General features: G+C 41.1%; 1 protein-coding gene across 1 annotated transcript in view; it reads right to left on the minus strand.

Annotated features, from left to right (window-relative positions):
- Nucleotides 1–1263: 1263 nt before the first annotated feature.
- LOC134444595 (ATP-binding cassette sub-family D member 2-like) overlaps nucleotides 1264–15000 on the minus strand; it is a gene marked incomplete at its 3' end in the record, with an annotated part of 22538 nt that continues 8801 nt past the window's right edge. Inside the window, exons 4-5 of the mRNA XM_063193853.1 lie at nucleotides 13501–13660; nucleotides 1264–1358 (exon numbers count right to left, since the gene is read on the minus strand). Coding sequence (XP_063049923.1) covers nucleotides 1264–1358; nucleotides 13501–13660 — 255 coding nt within the window. The remainder of the gene's footprint in view (nucleotides 1359–13500; nucleotides 13661–15000) is intronic.

Genomic DNA, 15000 nt, shown 5'->3' on the forward strand with positions numbered 1-15000 from the left:
AAATTTCAAGTATTGATAACGAAAATCATTGTCTAATTGATAGTAGGTAAGATTTGAAATATCTTTTAAGTATTTCCTTGAAAATATAAGCCTTAATCACAATTCAGTGAAAACTTTTTTAACACTCTCGTCTGGAAGTTTGTTGAAGACTTTTACGGGCTTGTCTCATATGACGGAAGTAACGTTGGCACAGCTTTAGCAGCAGAGAAGCTATTCAGCTTGTGTTGATAATACTAAACTCCTGGACTATTTCCAAACTTCCAAATGCTTCGTTTCGTGAGTACAGACCACATTTGTGCTACTGCAGAAGTTTGGTGTAATGACATGTTATTTTTGTGGGGAAAGTTTGGAGACGGTGCCCAGTATCCATATGCGCTTGAGTCAAGCTAACCGGAATAAACATCGAATAACACGGCAACTCTGTTGATGTAAGTCTGCGGCAGAAAACACTTCGGGTGTAAAGGTGGATGGGTGTCACGGTTCAAATGGCATTAGGGTGATTCTACTCCGAACCATCGCTTTAAGTATATACTTCTGCAGCATGCTATAAAGTACTTTCTTGTGACCTTGAAATAGATTTGTAGTATACTTAAAATACACTAAACTGCATGCTAAAGTACAAACTAAACATATTTTAAAGTGAATTAGTAAGTATGTTTGAAATGTACTTAAGTTAAGTATGATTTTAGTATATTAAGTACACTTGTACAAAGTTTGATTTTAGTACAAAAAAGTCAACTTAAAATGTGATTAAGCTCTACTTAATTATATTTCAAGTGTATTTAAGTATACTATAAGTTGTCCCAAAATAACATAACTTAAGTATGTACTTCTGCAGTATACTATAAAGTACTTTCTCATGACATTGAAATAGATTTCTAATGTACTTAAAATGCACTTATCCGCATGCTAAAGTTCACATTAAACACATTTTAAAGTGATTTGGTTAGTATACTTATAATGTACTTAAAGTTAAATATATTTTTAGTATATTAAGTACACTTATACAAAGTTTAATTTTAGTACAAAAAAGTCAACTTAAAATGTGTTTAAGCTCTACTTAATTATATTTCAAGTACATTTAAGTATACTATAAGTTGTCCCAAAATAACATTCTTTAAATACACACTTTTGAAGTACACTTTAAATACAATAAAACGTACTTATTAAGTATATATTAAGTACACTTTTTTTTTACTTGGGTGTGTGTGTGTGTGTGTGTGTGTGTGTGTGTGTGTGTGTGTGTGTGTGTGTGTGTTATACCTTGAAATCGAGGCCGGACACCACTATGTCCCCACTGGGTGTGATGATGGGAACACTCTCACAGATGATGCCCTTATCCACGTCAATCACTTTCCCTGTGAAGACACACACACACACACACACACACACACACACACACACACACACACACACACACACACACACACACACACACACACACATACACGCGCGCGCACACACACACACACACACACACACACATACACATACGCGCGCGCGCACACACACACACACACACACACACACACACACACACACACACACACACACACACACACACACACACACACACACACACACACACACACACACACACACACACACACACACACACACGGGTTAGTGGTAGTCTACTACAGCACTTACACTGGTACACAATCTACAGCCTACTTACAACATTGCTTTTGACACTGCTTACTTGCATTCCTTAAGTATACCATTTCCACTGTGCACTTCCCCCAACATATACTTACATGCTAGCACGCACATGCACACACACACACACACACACACACACACACACACACACACACACACAAACACACACTCTCTCTCTCACACACACACACACACGCACACACACACACACACACACACACACACACACACACACACACACACACACACACACACACACACACACACACACACACCTGCGCGTAAATATTCTACTGTAATCTAGCAAAACCAGAGGCTGTTGGTTAGCTGATAAAATGAGATGTCAGTTCACCCAAGCAGAGATGATGGTTCCTCCATCGCAACTCAAGTGTGTTTCATACTGACTGAACTGATGGGTCTCTCTCTGTGTCACATGACAGGAAGTGGTACATGGGCTGAATCTCAAGGTCAATGACCCCAGACCCCATCCGGATTCTGTGACGCCCTTCTCATGACATGAACCACAACAACTACATCAGTCAACCACACCACTAAGAGGAACCATGGTTCTTTTCTGAGCAACGTTTCACAGAAAAGGAACAGGAACAAAGTAATAAGACTTGTTGTAATAAGTGCTCTTTGTAGACCCGGGGTGCATTTCTCGAAACCATAGTTGCTAACTTATGTTTGTTGTTTTCAATGCAATGTCCTACTGGCAACTACCCAAGTAGCTAACTGGCTAGCAGCTACACTTAAAAGCGCACCCCTGCGTAGTGTGTAAATACTACCAGTATCAGCACACTGTACACACCCAAGCAGCATCCATAGGTATACACAGTACCGTATAATTGTGAACCACTCAAGTTCTTTTGCAACTGCTGTATGCTATATGCCATATAGCCTTCAGCAGTGGCAAAAGACCTTTCTACAATTTCTACAAATGTAGAATTTCTACAAATGTAGTCAGTGTTCAAAGACAAGCTAGCATGATATATTGTATAAGAAAATGAATAGAAAATGAATAGAAAATGATTTCAAGGCCCACATGGAATGCCTTCAGGGCCCCACCCACCATTGGGCCTCGGCCCACAGTTTGAGAATCACTGGTCTATAGGGTAATAGTAGTCATGTGGAGTAGGTGACCTAGCAATACTCAGAAATGTATACTCGATGTCATGTGTACTAGATGTATGCTAGATGTGACACATGTAGCTGTTCTACTCTCTGGAGCCAGACTGTGGAACAGGACGTATGGGACTGTGGGATTTCGGATTGTCCTCAGGTCAGTACAGTTATATTAAATAACCCTACCACAGTCCACCACAGTCCCATTTCCCCAGCAAGTCACCCCACTATGCAGTCCCTCCAGGATTTTGCGCTGGGATTTTGTGATTTTTGCGGTCAAAATGTCTGATTTTGTGGCGGCATTTTCTCATTTTTTGCAAAGATTTTGCGGAATTTTCTCATTTTTTGCAAAGATTTTGCACCCCTTTCTGCGTTTTTTTGGTAACTGAAAACCACAATTAGTCTAAGCAGGCTTACTAGGGTATGAGCCAGAGGCCAAATTTTCACATATTGGTATCACCTGGGGTGGCAAAGTCTATCAATGTTTTTTGTAATCCTCCATGCCTGAGGGACATTATTTGGTATGATAGCCCTCTGGAAGTGGTAGCTTTCTTATATTTTTACTCACTTTTATAATGACACCCAGTGCATTTCGCAATACATGCCTGTATATGGATGTAGGCATATGCAAGTGGCTGTGATGATGGTATATGTTTTTATTGATGTTGCATCACATGTAGACACCTTAGGGATTTTAAAAATATACAGGTTTGATGGATAATGTACTTTCCTATGAATTATATAAGTCAAAATGTATCCGTCTTACACTTTTTCAGAAATATAATGCAAGGTTAGTTTGATGCAGAAGCCTGTAGGAGGGTGGGTCAAATCCCAATCATTGCTATATCATATCTGTAGGGTGTGAGCATTCAGAAAATATATGGGTTTGCTAGTTTAATATAAATTATACACCTATTTAGGCCCAAAACCCATAACTGTCCAATGTATTTCAATGGAAATCAATGCATTCCAATGTAATGCAAAGCACATTACATAACTAAGGTATAGTGTAATGTAGGAAGTTGTGAGATGCCTCAATGCACATTATATCACATCTACAGTGTATAGACCTAAGAAAATATATGGATTGGATAGCTTACTACAAATAACCCACTTATTTTAGACCCACAACTCATGGCCGTCCATTAAAAATCAATGCATTTAAAAGTATGAAATCTTTAGGACTTTGCAGAGCTTATGTAGGGATAGAGGAAGTTGGGAGATGTTTCAATGCACATTATGAACCTTTGAAAAATATATGGATTAGATTGCTAAATGCACATAATTCAGGTACTTTAGATGCGGACCATTTAAATGCAATGCAAATGCAAGTTCTGCCATTACATTGTAGAACTAAGGTAGAGGAATGTAGGAAGTTGGGAGATGTCACAACACAAATGTCACATCCAGTGGATCTTTAGAAAGACCTACATACATTATGTTAAATAATCTTTTTTTCAGTCAGTGGGCCAGGACACATTTAGCCTATATTTCTAATAAATTAAAGTGATGGTAGGCATGTGCTGGAGATGCATGCTAAGATGTCCTAAAATGGGCCAGAGTGCTATCGATACAAACTTGATCACGCTTACTTCGTTACATGAAATGAGATTTTCTTTTGGCAATTTTGTTTTGTTGAACCTCAAACCCATAAGCACTGGTAGTATTGGGTCACCCATGAAGTGAAAAAATGTTGCCTGGTCTCCTTTTATCATATAGCCTACTTGCAGTTATGGAAAAAGTTTCTGACACCCTGTGGATGATTAGTTGTGGATGTTATTTTCAGAAAGTACTATCCAATGGCTGACCAGGCATATTCGATCTTGATAGAGACCATAGTGTCTTGGTTGCAAAAATGGCTCAACTTGAGTCTACAGGAGGTGGACATTCAAGTGTTTGAAAACAAGATTAATTAGGACGAGGCAAGAGGTCAAGAGGATACGTAACTCTCAGAATGGCATTTGCAAAAGAAGAATATTACAATTATCAGCTCATTCACAGAAATTAGAATTTAATGCCACTAACTGTTCAATGAAAATAATGCAAATAGTGCATTCAGAATTTGGTGATTGCTGGTTGCTGGCGCAACAAATTGGAGAATGATGGGGGTAAGTTTCATGACCAGTTTCAATTTCTGAGTAATGAGTTGATTTTAGAAAACATGACACTAAGGGCCTCTGGCTCAGTTCCTCTAGCTTTTGAGGGTGTCTTTGAACTTCATACTGTAAACCCTTACTGGGAAGTGACAGGGTGATCATACCCATACCTGTGCTTTTGGTGGCTGTGAGACCCATGCTTCCCACATTCCTCAGACGTTTTGGTGATTTATATTGCCACAAACCTTCTGCATCTAACCTCTTCAATGCAGACTTCAATTTCCCGGCTGCGATGTATACCTTTCCATGGTACAATGTACTAAATAATAAGCTGGTTGTCTGAGGGCATGTGGAGGCAATCTCCAAAGGAAATGGCTGTATGAATAGGAACCTGAAGGATACACCAATATCTCCGGCCTTCCCATTGCAGGTCTCCACTTGCACTAAGTAACCACAAGTGATGCCTTTCCCCTCACTACTGATGTCTGGATTCACGATACAGTATGTCTGAATTTAGTGTCATCTGCAGTCATGCCTTGTTGCCACATCTTGATGTAAGCTGAAAGTCCTCTTTCCAGTTATTGTTCAAATGGGGACTTTCTTAAATGGGGGGCACATCACTGAGCTCATGGGGCATGGCGCCAAAGACATCAGCAAGATCCAGGAAGATTACATGGAGGTTCTTTTTTCCAGCTTTGCTGTTTGGATTTAGTGTCAGGTCATGCTGTGTGTTACCCAGACATGCCTCCCTTTGAACAGTATCAATGTGCATGATTGGCAATCCTTTGTGAAATAACACTGAAAAGGAGATTAATTTCCAAAATAGTAAGTGAGGAAATTGTGTTGAACTGGCAGATGTTCATTTGTATCCTTTTCCTTAGAGATCAGGACCCCACCTGCTCTACGCCCCACTTCACACTACACACTTCACATGCAGTCAATGATTTCAATTCACTTTGTGTGCTTCACTCTATTAGACTCAGAGGCAACAATCAATGCAAGGCACTAGTTTCCCTTGAATATCTTTTCTTCCTTGATGAATCATCAAATCCCTGTGAGATTCCTTCTTCCCTCCAGCATGTTTGTGGAGTTATATTCCCGCTGGTTGGTGTTCTCACAAGTCTGTAGTATAGTGATTGTTCATCATGTACTTACTCATTCTCCAACATCTCAGTCACAACACATATGAAAATAAACAGGACTCACCTGATGCCATTTCTGTCTGTATCATGATGTACCTAGTCTTATCTGTCTTTGACACTACAGCAGTCAACACACCCAACATACCCAGCAAGTCAGATTGTACGGTATGTTTAAAAAAGACACATTTTCAGACAAAATGAAAATACTGTTATGCAGGATCTCCATGTACTGTTCTTGAAACCAGAGGTGTGACCAAGTCACTAATGTGCAAGTCACAAGTAAGTCTCGAGTCTTTCCACTCAAGTCCGAGTCAAGTCACAAGTCAAGACACATCTGACCAAGTCAAGTCCAAGTCCAAGTCGTACCCCAGCCAAGTCAAGTCCAAGTCCAAGTCTCATTTTTTTTCAAGTCCTTAACAAGTCACAAAGGGATTTTCCATTTGCAATCACAATTTCGATCATAAATTCATTAGTATAATAATGAGACCTGAGTAAAAAGATGACAATTACTAAAACAGTTGCTAAGAAATCAGTCTAAACCAAACTACTGCTTGTGCTGTGTATGTAAAATGACATTTAATTTCATATTTTTTTTCACATAAAAATACATTTCATGTGAATTTGTACTTAAACAAAGGAGCAACCATATGCCAAATATTTACTGTCCAGTGGGCAAATAGTCCTGTTTGCAAGAATGTGTGCGCATGTTTGTGTGTCCGTTCCATCATCTGATGGCATAAACCTATTCCACTACTCCACCCTGGTCTTGGTGGTGGGCCGGTCATATCTAGTCAAGGTTGTAAGTTATACAGACTCTAGCATCATAACGCTAAGGACAGGACTATGGTTAACTTTTTCACTAGGAGCACAGGCAGGGCCGCTGACAGCTTTGGCTGGAAGGTTTTGTCAAGACATTAGGGGGGCATATTACACTTCCGACCTGAAAACGCGGATTCACACTTTCAGCGTACTATGTTTGAATTTACCCACAAAGGCCAAGGGTGAAAGTAGTAGCCTATTCATGTCTTACAGGTGCTACCCACCCCCCCCTCTCTTTACTGTAGTGTAACACTCGACTAATGTAAACATTTTGGTTTGGCTTTAAAAGACGCAATTTTCCCTAAGGTACCATATTAAGCTCACCATTCTCATCAAGATATGACATACAGCAGGGGTAATCAATTTCTTTTTTTTTAATTGAGCCCAGTGTGTGTGTGTGTGGGGGGGGGGGGGGGGGGGGGCTACACATGTGAGACAGGATGATGAGTTAACAGCACAGCTCAGCAGGCAGCCCTGTCTCAGCTGGTCCATGATGTTCACTTCATCCCATTATCTGTGAACCAAAAGCTGAGCATTGACAGTGTCATAACTGTGAACCCACCAATGAGCACATGCATGGTGCAGCACTAGGCTATTCTGCTGTAGGCTACGTGCCAACAGTATTTAGCCTAGTAGACACTTGTCCATATGGGCTAAGAAATGAGGACAAAGTAGGCCTAGTTAGTTGGATTAAATTCCTGGTAAAGTAATGATGAATTTCCTGAATTTCCCTCTGGGGATCAATAAAGTTACTCTACTACTCTACTCTACTCTACTATTGTTGAAGCTGATATCGGCATTGTCGCTTTCCCCCTCACATTCTCGCCGCAATGGCCCATCACCAACCATTTTTACTGCGTCACAGTCCAAGTTAACTAGAACTTCGTTTGCACAGTCATTAATCCACGTCTTGTTAATTATATTAGGCTACTAGACTATTCGCCAGCACACTGTCAATTAAACATGGCGTTAGCGCTGCAGAATGTCAGTTATGGCAACGAGGCAACCTTGTTCTGCGCTTCTACAGTGTAGGAAGAAGGAAGGTGTGTAATGCCCTATCCAACATTTCGCTCTCATTTTTCCCGAACGAATATGCGCCTCGCGCCATGCTCTCGTCTCCCTGTTCTCCCCAATCGCCCTCTCCTCCCCCACAAAGGCACTTGTATGCTGTTCATGCCTCTTCAAAAAGATTAAGTTCACCGTCCAGGTCATAGATTGTAGCCAAACAAAGTTCTGCTTCTATGTTTCCTAATTTTTGTTAATTTGGAAAACAGGGTTACATCCCAGTTCTCCAGTGCTGGCGTCGTGTAGCTCTAACGTGTCATTTCCAAGCAGCGGTAATTGCGACTCCAAACTCCCCCAAAATACCAAACAAAGCATGTAGTTCGAACTGTGAGAAACATAAGATAAAGCGGTGTCGACACCACGAGATACAAGGTTCGCGCGCGCAAGGATTGGGCTGACAGCAGCACGCGAGAGGGAACATGCCTTTTGTCCACGGGAGCCGACCCATGCCCATGTCTTGCGCTGCTCAGCAGTAGCTTGCAACCTCTACCTCGCATTACATTTAAACTTCACGATAGGCTGCATTAAAGATTGCGTTTGAACTGATGTGGCTGACATGATAGTGTGTCAAGGCTGAGTTTTAAAACTTTCAAGGAACAGGTATGGCATTATCTTACCATTTGACACATGGGACACTGCTGCTTTCAGCTGGCTGAGGCGGTATTCCAGGAATCAAAGATAGCCCTGATTCAAGTCATCGAACAACAAGCAAACAAGGTTCGGGGCGCATAGCTTGTTTATAGCCCTCAAGCGCAAGCTTCGCGGGAAGCAGTGTTGCTTGCGCTTAGTTTCTTCAAAGTTTTTCCAATAGCCATGCAGTATTCCTCATCTCGCGCCTTGACCAATTATTTGACAATTTTGGTCGTTTGTCTTGTCTCTTTGCAAGACTGTCATGAATAGGCTATAGGCTAAATTATTTCCCTTTGGAACCATTCACCCAGCATCTAAAGTAGGCAACCGGTGGAGCTCTTTTGATGGATGCAAGACCAAGTGTTCTCTGCTCGCCTATTTTCGATTGCATGCTGGAAGACTAAGACATGTATAAACGTGTCTTTTTGTATTGATTCTAATACTCAACCGATGGTGGCTGGTCAATGCAAAGAATGTTACCGAGAGGTTATCTTTCTAGACTGAGAAGCGCGAGCTTAACATGCATTTTCAGCGCGTGGAGTTGTGGTCGTGAAATAGCCCTGGGATATCAAGCCATAGGCTATAGCCTACGGACACATCCTGGGTTGGGGGAAACTTAAAAGCAGGCCATATTCGTAACGTTTACCTCGCCACATATCCATCATAACGTGGTTTTGTCCGCGATGGTGGAAATTATTCGCAAGGCTGCATTTCACTTTGAAGTGACTGACTCGCAAGCATAGTGTGTGGGAGCGGAATATACTGTAACAGCCTTCGGGGGCTGAAGGCAAGCGCATTCATAAAGGACAGGGAAAGCAAAACGGATAGGCGTACTCTTTTATAAAACAACAATAGATTAAGTCCTGTGGTTCGGTTATGTCAGCAGTGTGTGCTTTTTATTTCAACTGCTTAAATAGCCTAATGTTCAACAATCAATGTCCATCACCATTTAGCTAAAATATTTAGACAGCTTGGTTCTCACTGAATTTCTGTANTAAGCGAGGGGCGAGAGAGCGAGAGCTTCATGTGTGTAGCTGGTTTAAAATGTAGGCTATGTTTGTTCTGGAGACTCACTAATGGTGTTTTTGCCGCTGGTCCGGCCGCCAATGGCATTGCACTGCTTAGGACAATGACGTGATTCAAACAAAGAATGTGGGCGGGCTGTTGCATTCTGAAAACAAGTGTTGGACTTGGACTTTTTTTTTAGACCCAACATGGCAAGTCACGCCAAGTCATTGAAAGTTACAACTGTCAAGTCCAAGTCGAGTCCCGAGTCAAAGGCGTGCAAGTCGAGTCGAGTCGCAAGTCCTTTCTGATCTTGAAATTTCAAGTCGCAAGTCTTCACACCGCTGACTCGAGTCAGACTCGAGTCCAAGTCACTGGACTCGAGTCCACATGTCTGCTTGAAACTGATGTGTGTGCAATTGCAATCGCATCTTCCAGTTTTCTCCGTTACACTTTAGACCTACCTTCATTCTGTAATATAGCCTAGTTTGATTTGATTTTCAATGGCTAGATGAGTTTTGAGTCTAAAATAACTGTACTGCATATCAAGCCTGTTTGTTTTCCAAAAGTCTACAGTAGCTATATAATGTGCATTGAGAGATCTGTCAACTTACATTGAGCTATACCTTAGTTCTGTAATGCACTTTGCATGACCTGAAAATGCTTTGATTTTCAATGGACGGCTATGAGGTTTGGGTCTAAATAACTCTGTAATGTGTATCAAACTGTCTAATCCAGGGGTGCCCAACCTATTCCAACTCGGGGTCCCCTTGAAATGTTCATACTTCTTCAGGGCTCATCACTGACTGAATAAATAAAACAAAACATACACTACAAACAAATATGATTTAGATTTTTAGAAAATGATTTCAAGTCCCACTTGGAATACAGTAAGGGCCAACCAGTGGGCCCAGGCCTAAAGTTCGAGAATCATTGATCTAGTCCATATACTTTCTAAAGGTCTACATACTCTAGATGTGGGACAACTCCCAATTTCCTACATTCCTCTACAACACATTCTGTAATATACTTTGCATTACATTGCAATGCATTGGTTTTCATTCAAATCCATTGGACAATTATGAGTTCTAGGCCTAAAATAGCAGCATACCTTATATTAGGCGATCAAACCCATGTATTTTCTGAAAGCACACACTCTCCAGATATGATATAGCAAAAGTTGCAATCCAACCTATCCCCCTGGGGTCTCCCAACTTCCTCTATCCGTACTTAAGTTCTGTAAAGTACATTGTACTTTGAAATGCATTGATTTTTAATGGACGGCCATGAGGTGTGGGTATAAAATAACTGTGTAATTTCTATTAAGCTATCCAATTTTCCGAGGTCTACACACTCCAGATGTGATATAATGTGCATTGTGACATCTCCCAACTTCCTACATTCCTCTATACCTTAGTTATGTAATGTGTTTGGGATTACATTGAAATGCATTGATTTCCATTGAAATCCATTAGACAGTTATGGGTTTTTGGCCTAAATAGGTGTATCATTGACATTAAACTAGCAAACCCATATATTTACTGAAAGCCCACACCCTACAGATATGATATAGCAAATATTAGGATTTGACCCACCCTCCTACAGGCTTCTGTATCAATGTAACCTTGCATTATATTGCTGAAAAAGTGTATGACGGATATATTTTGACCTATATAATTCATAGGAAAGTACATTATCCATCAAAACTGTATATTTTTAAAATCCCTAAGGTGTCTACATGTGATGTAACATCAATAAAAATATATCCCATCATCACAGACACTTGCATACGCCTACATCCATATATAGGCATGTATTGCGAAATGCACTGGGTGTCATTATAAAAGTGAGTAAAAATATAAGAAAGCTACCACTTCCAGAGGGCTATCATACCAAATAATGTTCCTCAGGCATGGAAGATTACAAAAAACATTGATAGACTTTGCCACCCCAGGTGATACCAACTTCTGCTCCGGCCCATGCCGGACTGCGCGTTATGAAAAAATACTAGTGGGTATAGCCTACCAGTAGGCTAATGAAGAGTGTCGTGGGGTACAGTAGCCAAGTTGTATGCAAGCGTTACAATGTCACCTGTTGGAAGACGCCTCTCTCTCTCTCTCTCTCTCTCTCTCTCTCTCTCTCTCTCTCTCTCTCTCTCTCTCTCTCTCTCTCTCTCTCGTGCTCGTATTGCAAGCTGTTGCATATTAGGCTATTTGCTTGATGCAAAGTTGTGATGGCATACACGCTCTCGTTGACATGGTTGTGTGCATGGTTGCATGGATTCGCAAGACTTTATTGCAATAACACAGTGAAAGCGTGGAAGGGCCGTTCACTTCCTATCTCTGTGTCCTTGACTGAAACAAGTTGCAAAACTCCACACTTCAGATCGATTCCTTTGCGATCGGCACTACAGTGATTGTTATCAGAATGCTTGTGCCTACGCATAGACATAGACCCTTAAATTACAAACATTAGCGAACATTGAAAAAAGATCAGACAACGACCGTCGGGTAGCATGCTCATGAAAGCGACAGGGGAGAGTGGAGAAGTTGCGCAAAAATGTAAGGTAAGATGTTTGCTACTGTGCGACAGCACCGCCACTATTTCATGACTGCATACACTTCTTCGTCATGGATAAATGGGCAACAATACTTTTTTCCAGCCAGGATTGCACTGAAAAGTAGGCTACTGCTGTTAAAGAAAGGTCACGGATGTGCAGCACCGACGCCTGCGTGTATGTGTGAGGGAGGGGAGGAGAGAGACGCGGAGCTGCTGAGATGAGGGTCGCGACTTGCGAAATAGCAGGCAATTATTTTTCAATGTTTCAGTGACATATTAACAAAAATGCTTCCTATTGGTTTTCGTCTCCGGTGGTATTGTAGTCACATTTTTATTTTTTTGACGAAAATATAAATCAATAAACTCCACAGAATGTTGAAGGGGACAAAGGGGAAATTTTGCGGGAAAAATGCGGCTTTACAGGAATTACGTGGCATCGTGAAATTATGCGGAATATCATTGAATTTGCATGAATCCACGCGATCGCTGAATCGCGAAAAACTGGAGGGACTGACTATGGGTATTTTTAGATGCATTTATTTGTAAACAACACATACTGTAGCTCTGATAGCACTCATCGATAATCACTGATGTATTGAAGTGCATTGAAGTATTGATAATTCATTGATAATCTGGGCACGTTCATTCTCATGATAGTAGCGTGACTGAACACATACAGTAGACAAAGGACAGATCTACAAGAGAGGTGATCATTTCTTTGTAAAATAAATGACACTGATGACTGGTGGATTTTTTTCTTGCTGTTATGTGTGTCTGTCTTTCAGAGGTGTTGTTATTATACAGCTATTCCGCTGTACCAAATGAGGAGAATAGATAGACTGCCTCAATTTTCAGAATCAGCTGATTATTAGACAGGTGGTGTACAATATCTTTAGACCAGTGACTCAGTGAAGTCAGCTGTGTTGGAAGGAATCTGTGGCAGGGATTTTTTTTAAAACATCTACTATTTCATTTGACAACTCTGCTGTGTTTTGCGATGTTGAATGAAAACATAGACGAAAGGAAAAGATTGAATATGTATCATGGTTGGAGGTTCCTATGCTTCCTGTGAAATACTTGAACGATTCCTTGTCTGACAGCAGTGTATGTGTGTGTGTGTGTGTGTGTGTGTGTGTGTGTGTGTGTGTGTGTGTGTGTGTGTATAGCATGCATGTTTTTACCTTTGATGTGGAGGGGTCCATCAATGTCTGTGTGTGTGGTGTGTGTGCATGTGTATATGTATGTGTGTGTGGGTTCATTTGTGTGTGTGTGTGTGTGTGTGTGTGTGTGTGTGTGTGTGTGTGTGTGTGTGTGTGTGTGTGTGTGTGTGTATGTGTGCGTGCGTGTGAGTGTGCGCATGTGTCTCTGTCTGTGTGTGTGCCTGTATCTGCGTTTACCATTGATGTGTAGCGGTCCGTCGATGTGCAGCGCGGCGCGGCCGGCGGCCTTGTCCACCTCCCCGTTAAGAGAGGAGCGCTTATAGATGCCCCTCTGGACCTCCTCAAACACCAGGAACATGTTGTGCACACGTGCCGTGTAGCCCGCTAGCTCTGTCACCTGGAGGAGTTGAAGAAAAAGATAGGACAGATGAATAAAGAAAGAAAGAGAGAGAGAGAGAGAGAGAGAGAGAGAGAGACAGAGAGCGAGAGAGAGAGATAATGTTATCAGTTCAGAAAATAATCACATGATGTGATGTGATAGTGCTTCAAATCATCATCCTTATTATTTCTTAACTTTTAAACACACACACACACACACACACACACACACACACACACACACACACACACACACACACACACACACACACACGGACACAATCATCCATTTACTGAAAACAGATCTACTAGCGTGTGAAACAGCCATGCACACACACACAAAACATAGAGAGACAGAGAGAGAGAGAGAGAGAGAGAGAGAGAGAGAGAGAGAGAGAGAGAGAGAGAGAGAGAGAGAGAGAGAGAGAGAGAGAGAGAGAGAGAGAGAGAGAGAGAGAGAGAGAGAGCGAGAGAGAGAGAGAGAGAGATGTTATTGTGATGCAAGGAGGCAGTATCATGATATGTCCTTTCAAAGTTCTGTCAGCCTTCAGTTCAGAAAATAACCACTTGATATGATGTGATAGTGCTTCAAATCATCATTATTATTTAAAACTTTTTAAAATTGATTAGCAGCATTTTGAGACCTATTCTAAATATAAACTATCGTATTTGTATTCATATTTGTATTGTATAATATAGGCAAATGTGAAAAAAGAAAATGAATGAAGTAAATATCACAAATGCATCGCAATAATGCATGTATCGCAATGCATCGTGATGGTATTGCATCGTAGCATGTGTATCATGATGCGCATCGAATCGTGAAGTGAGGTGTGAGGTGTGAGGTGTGTGCAAGCAGCTATTACAAAAATACATGCTGCTTTACTTTTTTTGTTCAGGCACTTTATTGTTTTGCAAACAAAACACACACACACACACACACACACCAAACCATGCTGCAATCCAGAGAGAGGGGGGTGGCGGGTGGGGGGTTATAAATACAAAACATTAGCCACGCATCACGACTTCAAAGATTACTTCAAAGTGGGTAAAGGAAAGATAGAGCCCCAGGCTGTTTCCCCCTGTGCTCTTGGAAAGTTAGTAGAACTTTTTTTGTGTTTTAGTGTAAACTTTTGTTAATGTCATTTGGTCATCATTGATGCAATGCATTGGAGACTTATCAGGAGATTCTTTGAATATTTTTCCACATGTGTAATAGTCCTGTCCTTGTGTCTTTGTCCTCTAAATTGGCAATAATGCCATTTTTGTCATCATTCAGGGACATGTGCTGTATGCATTTGAGGATCATCCAAACACTGTATTTGAGTAGAGAGAGAATGTGGCTGAGTATTGTAATTT

Source organism: Engraulis encrasicolus, unplaced genomic scaffold (assembly GCF_034702125.1).
Source record: "Engraulis encrasicolus isolate BLACKSEA-1 unplaced genomic scaffold, IST_EnEncr_1.0 scaffold_615_np1212, whole genome shotgun sequence".
Taxonomy (NCBI): domain Eukaryota; kingdom Metazoa; phylum Chordata; class Actinopteri; order Clupeiformes; family Engraulidae; genus Engraulis; species Engraulis encrasicolus.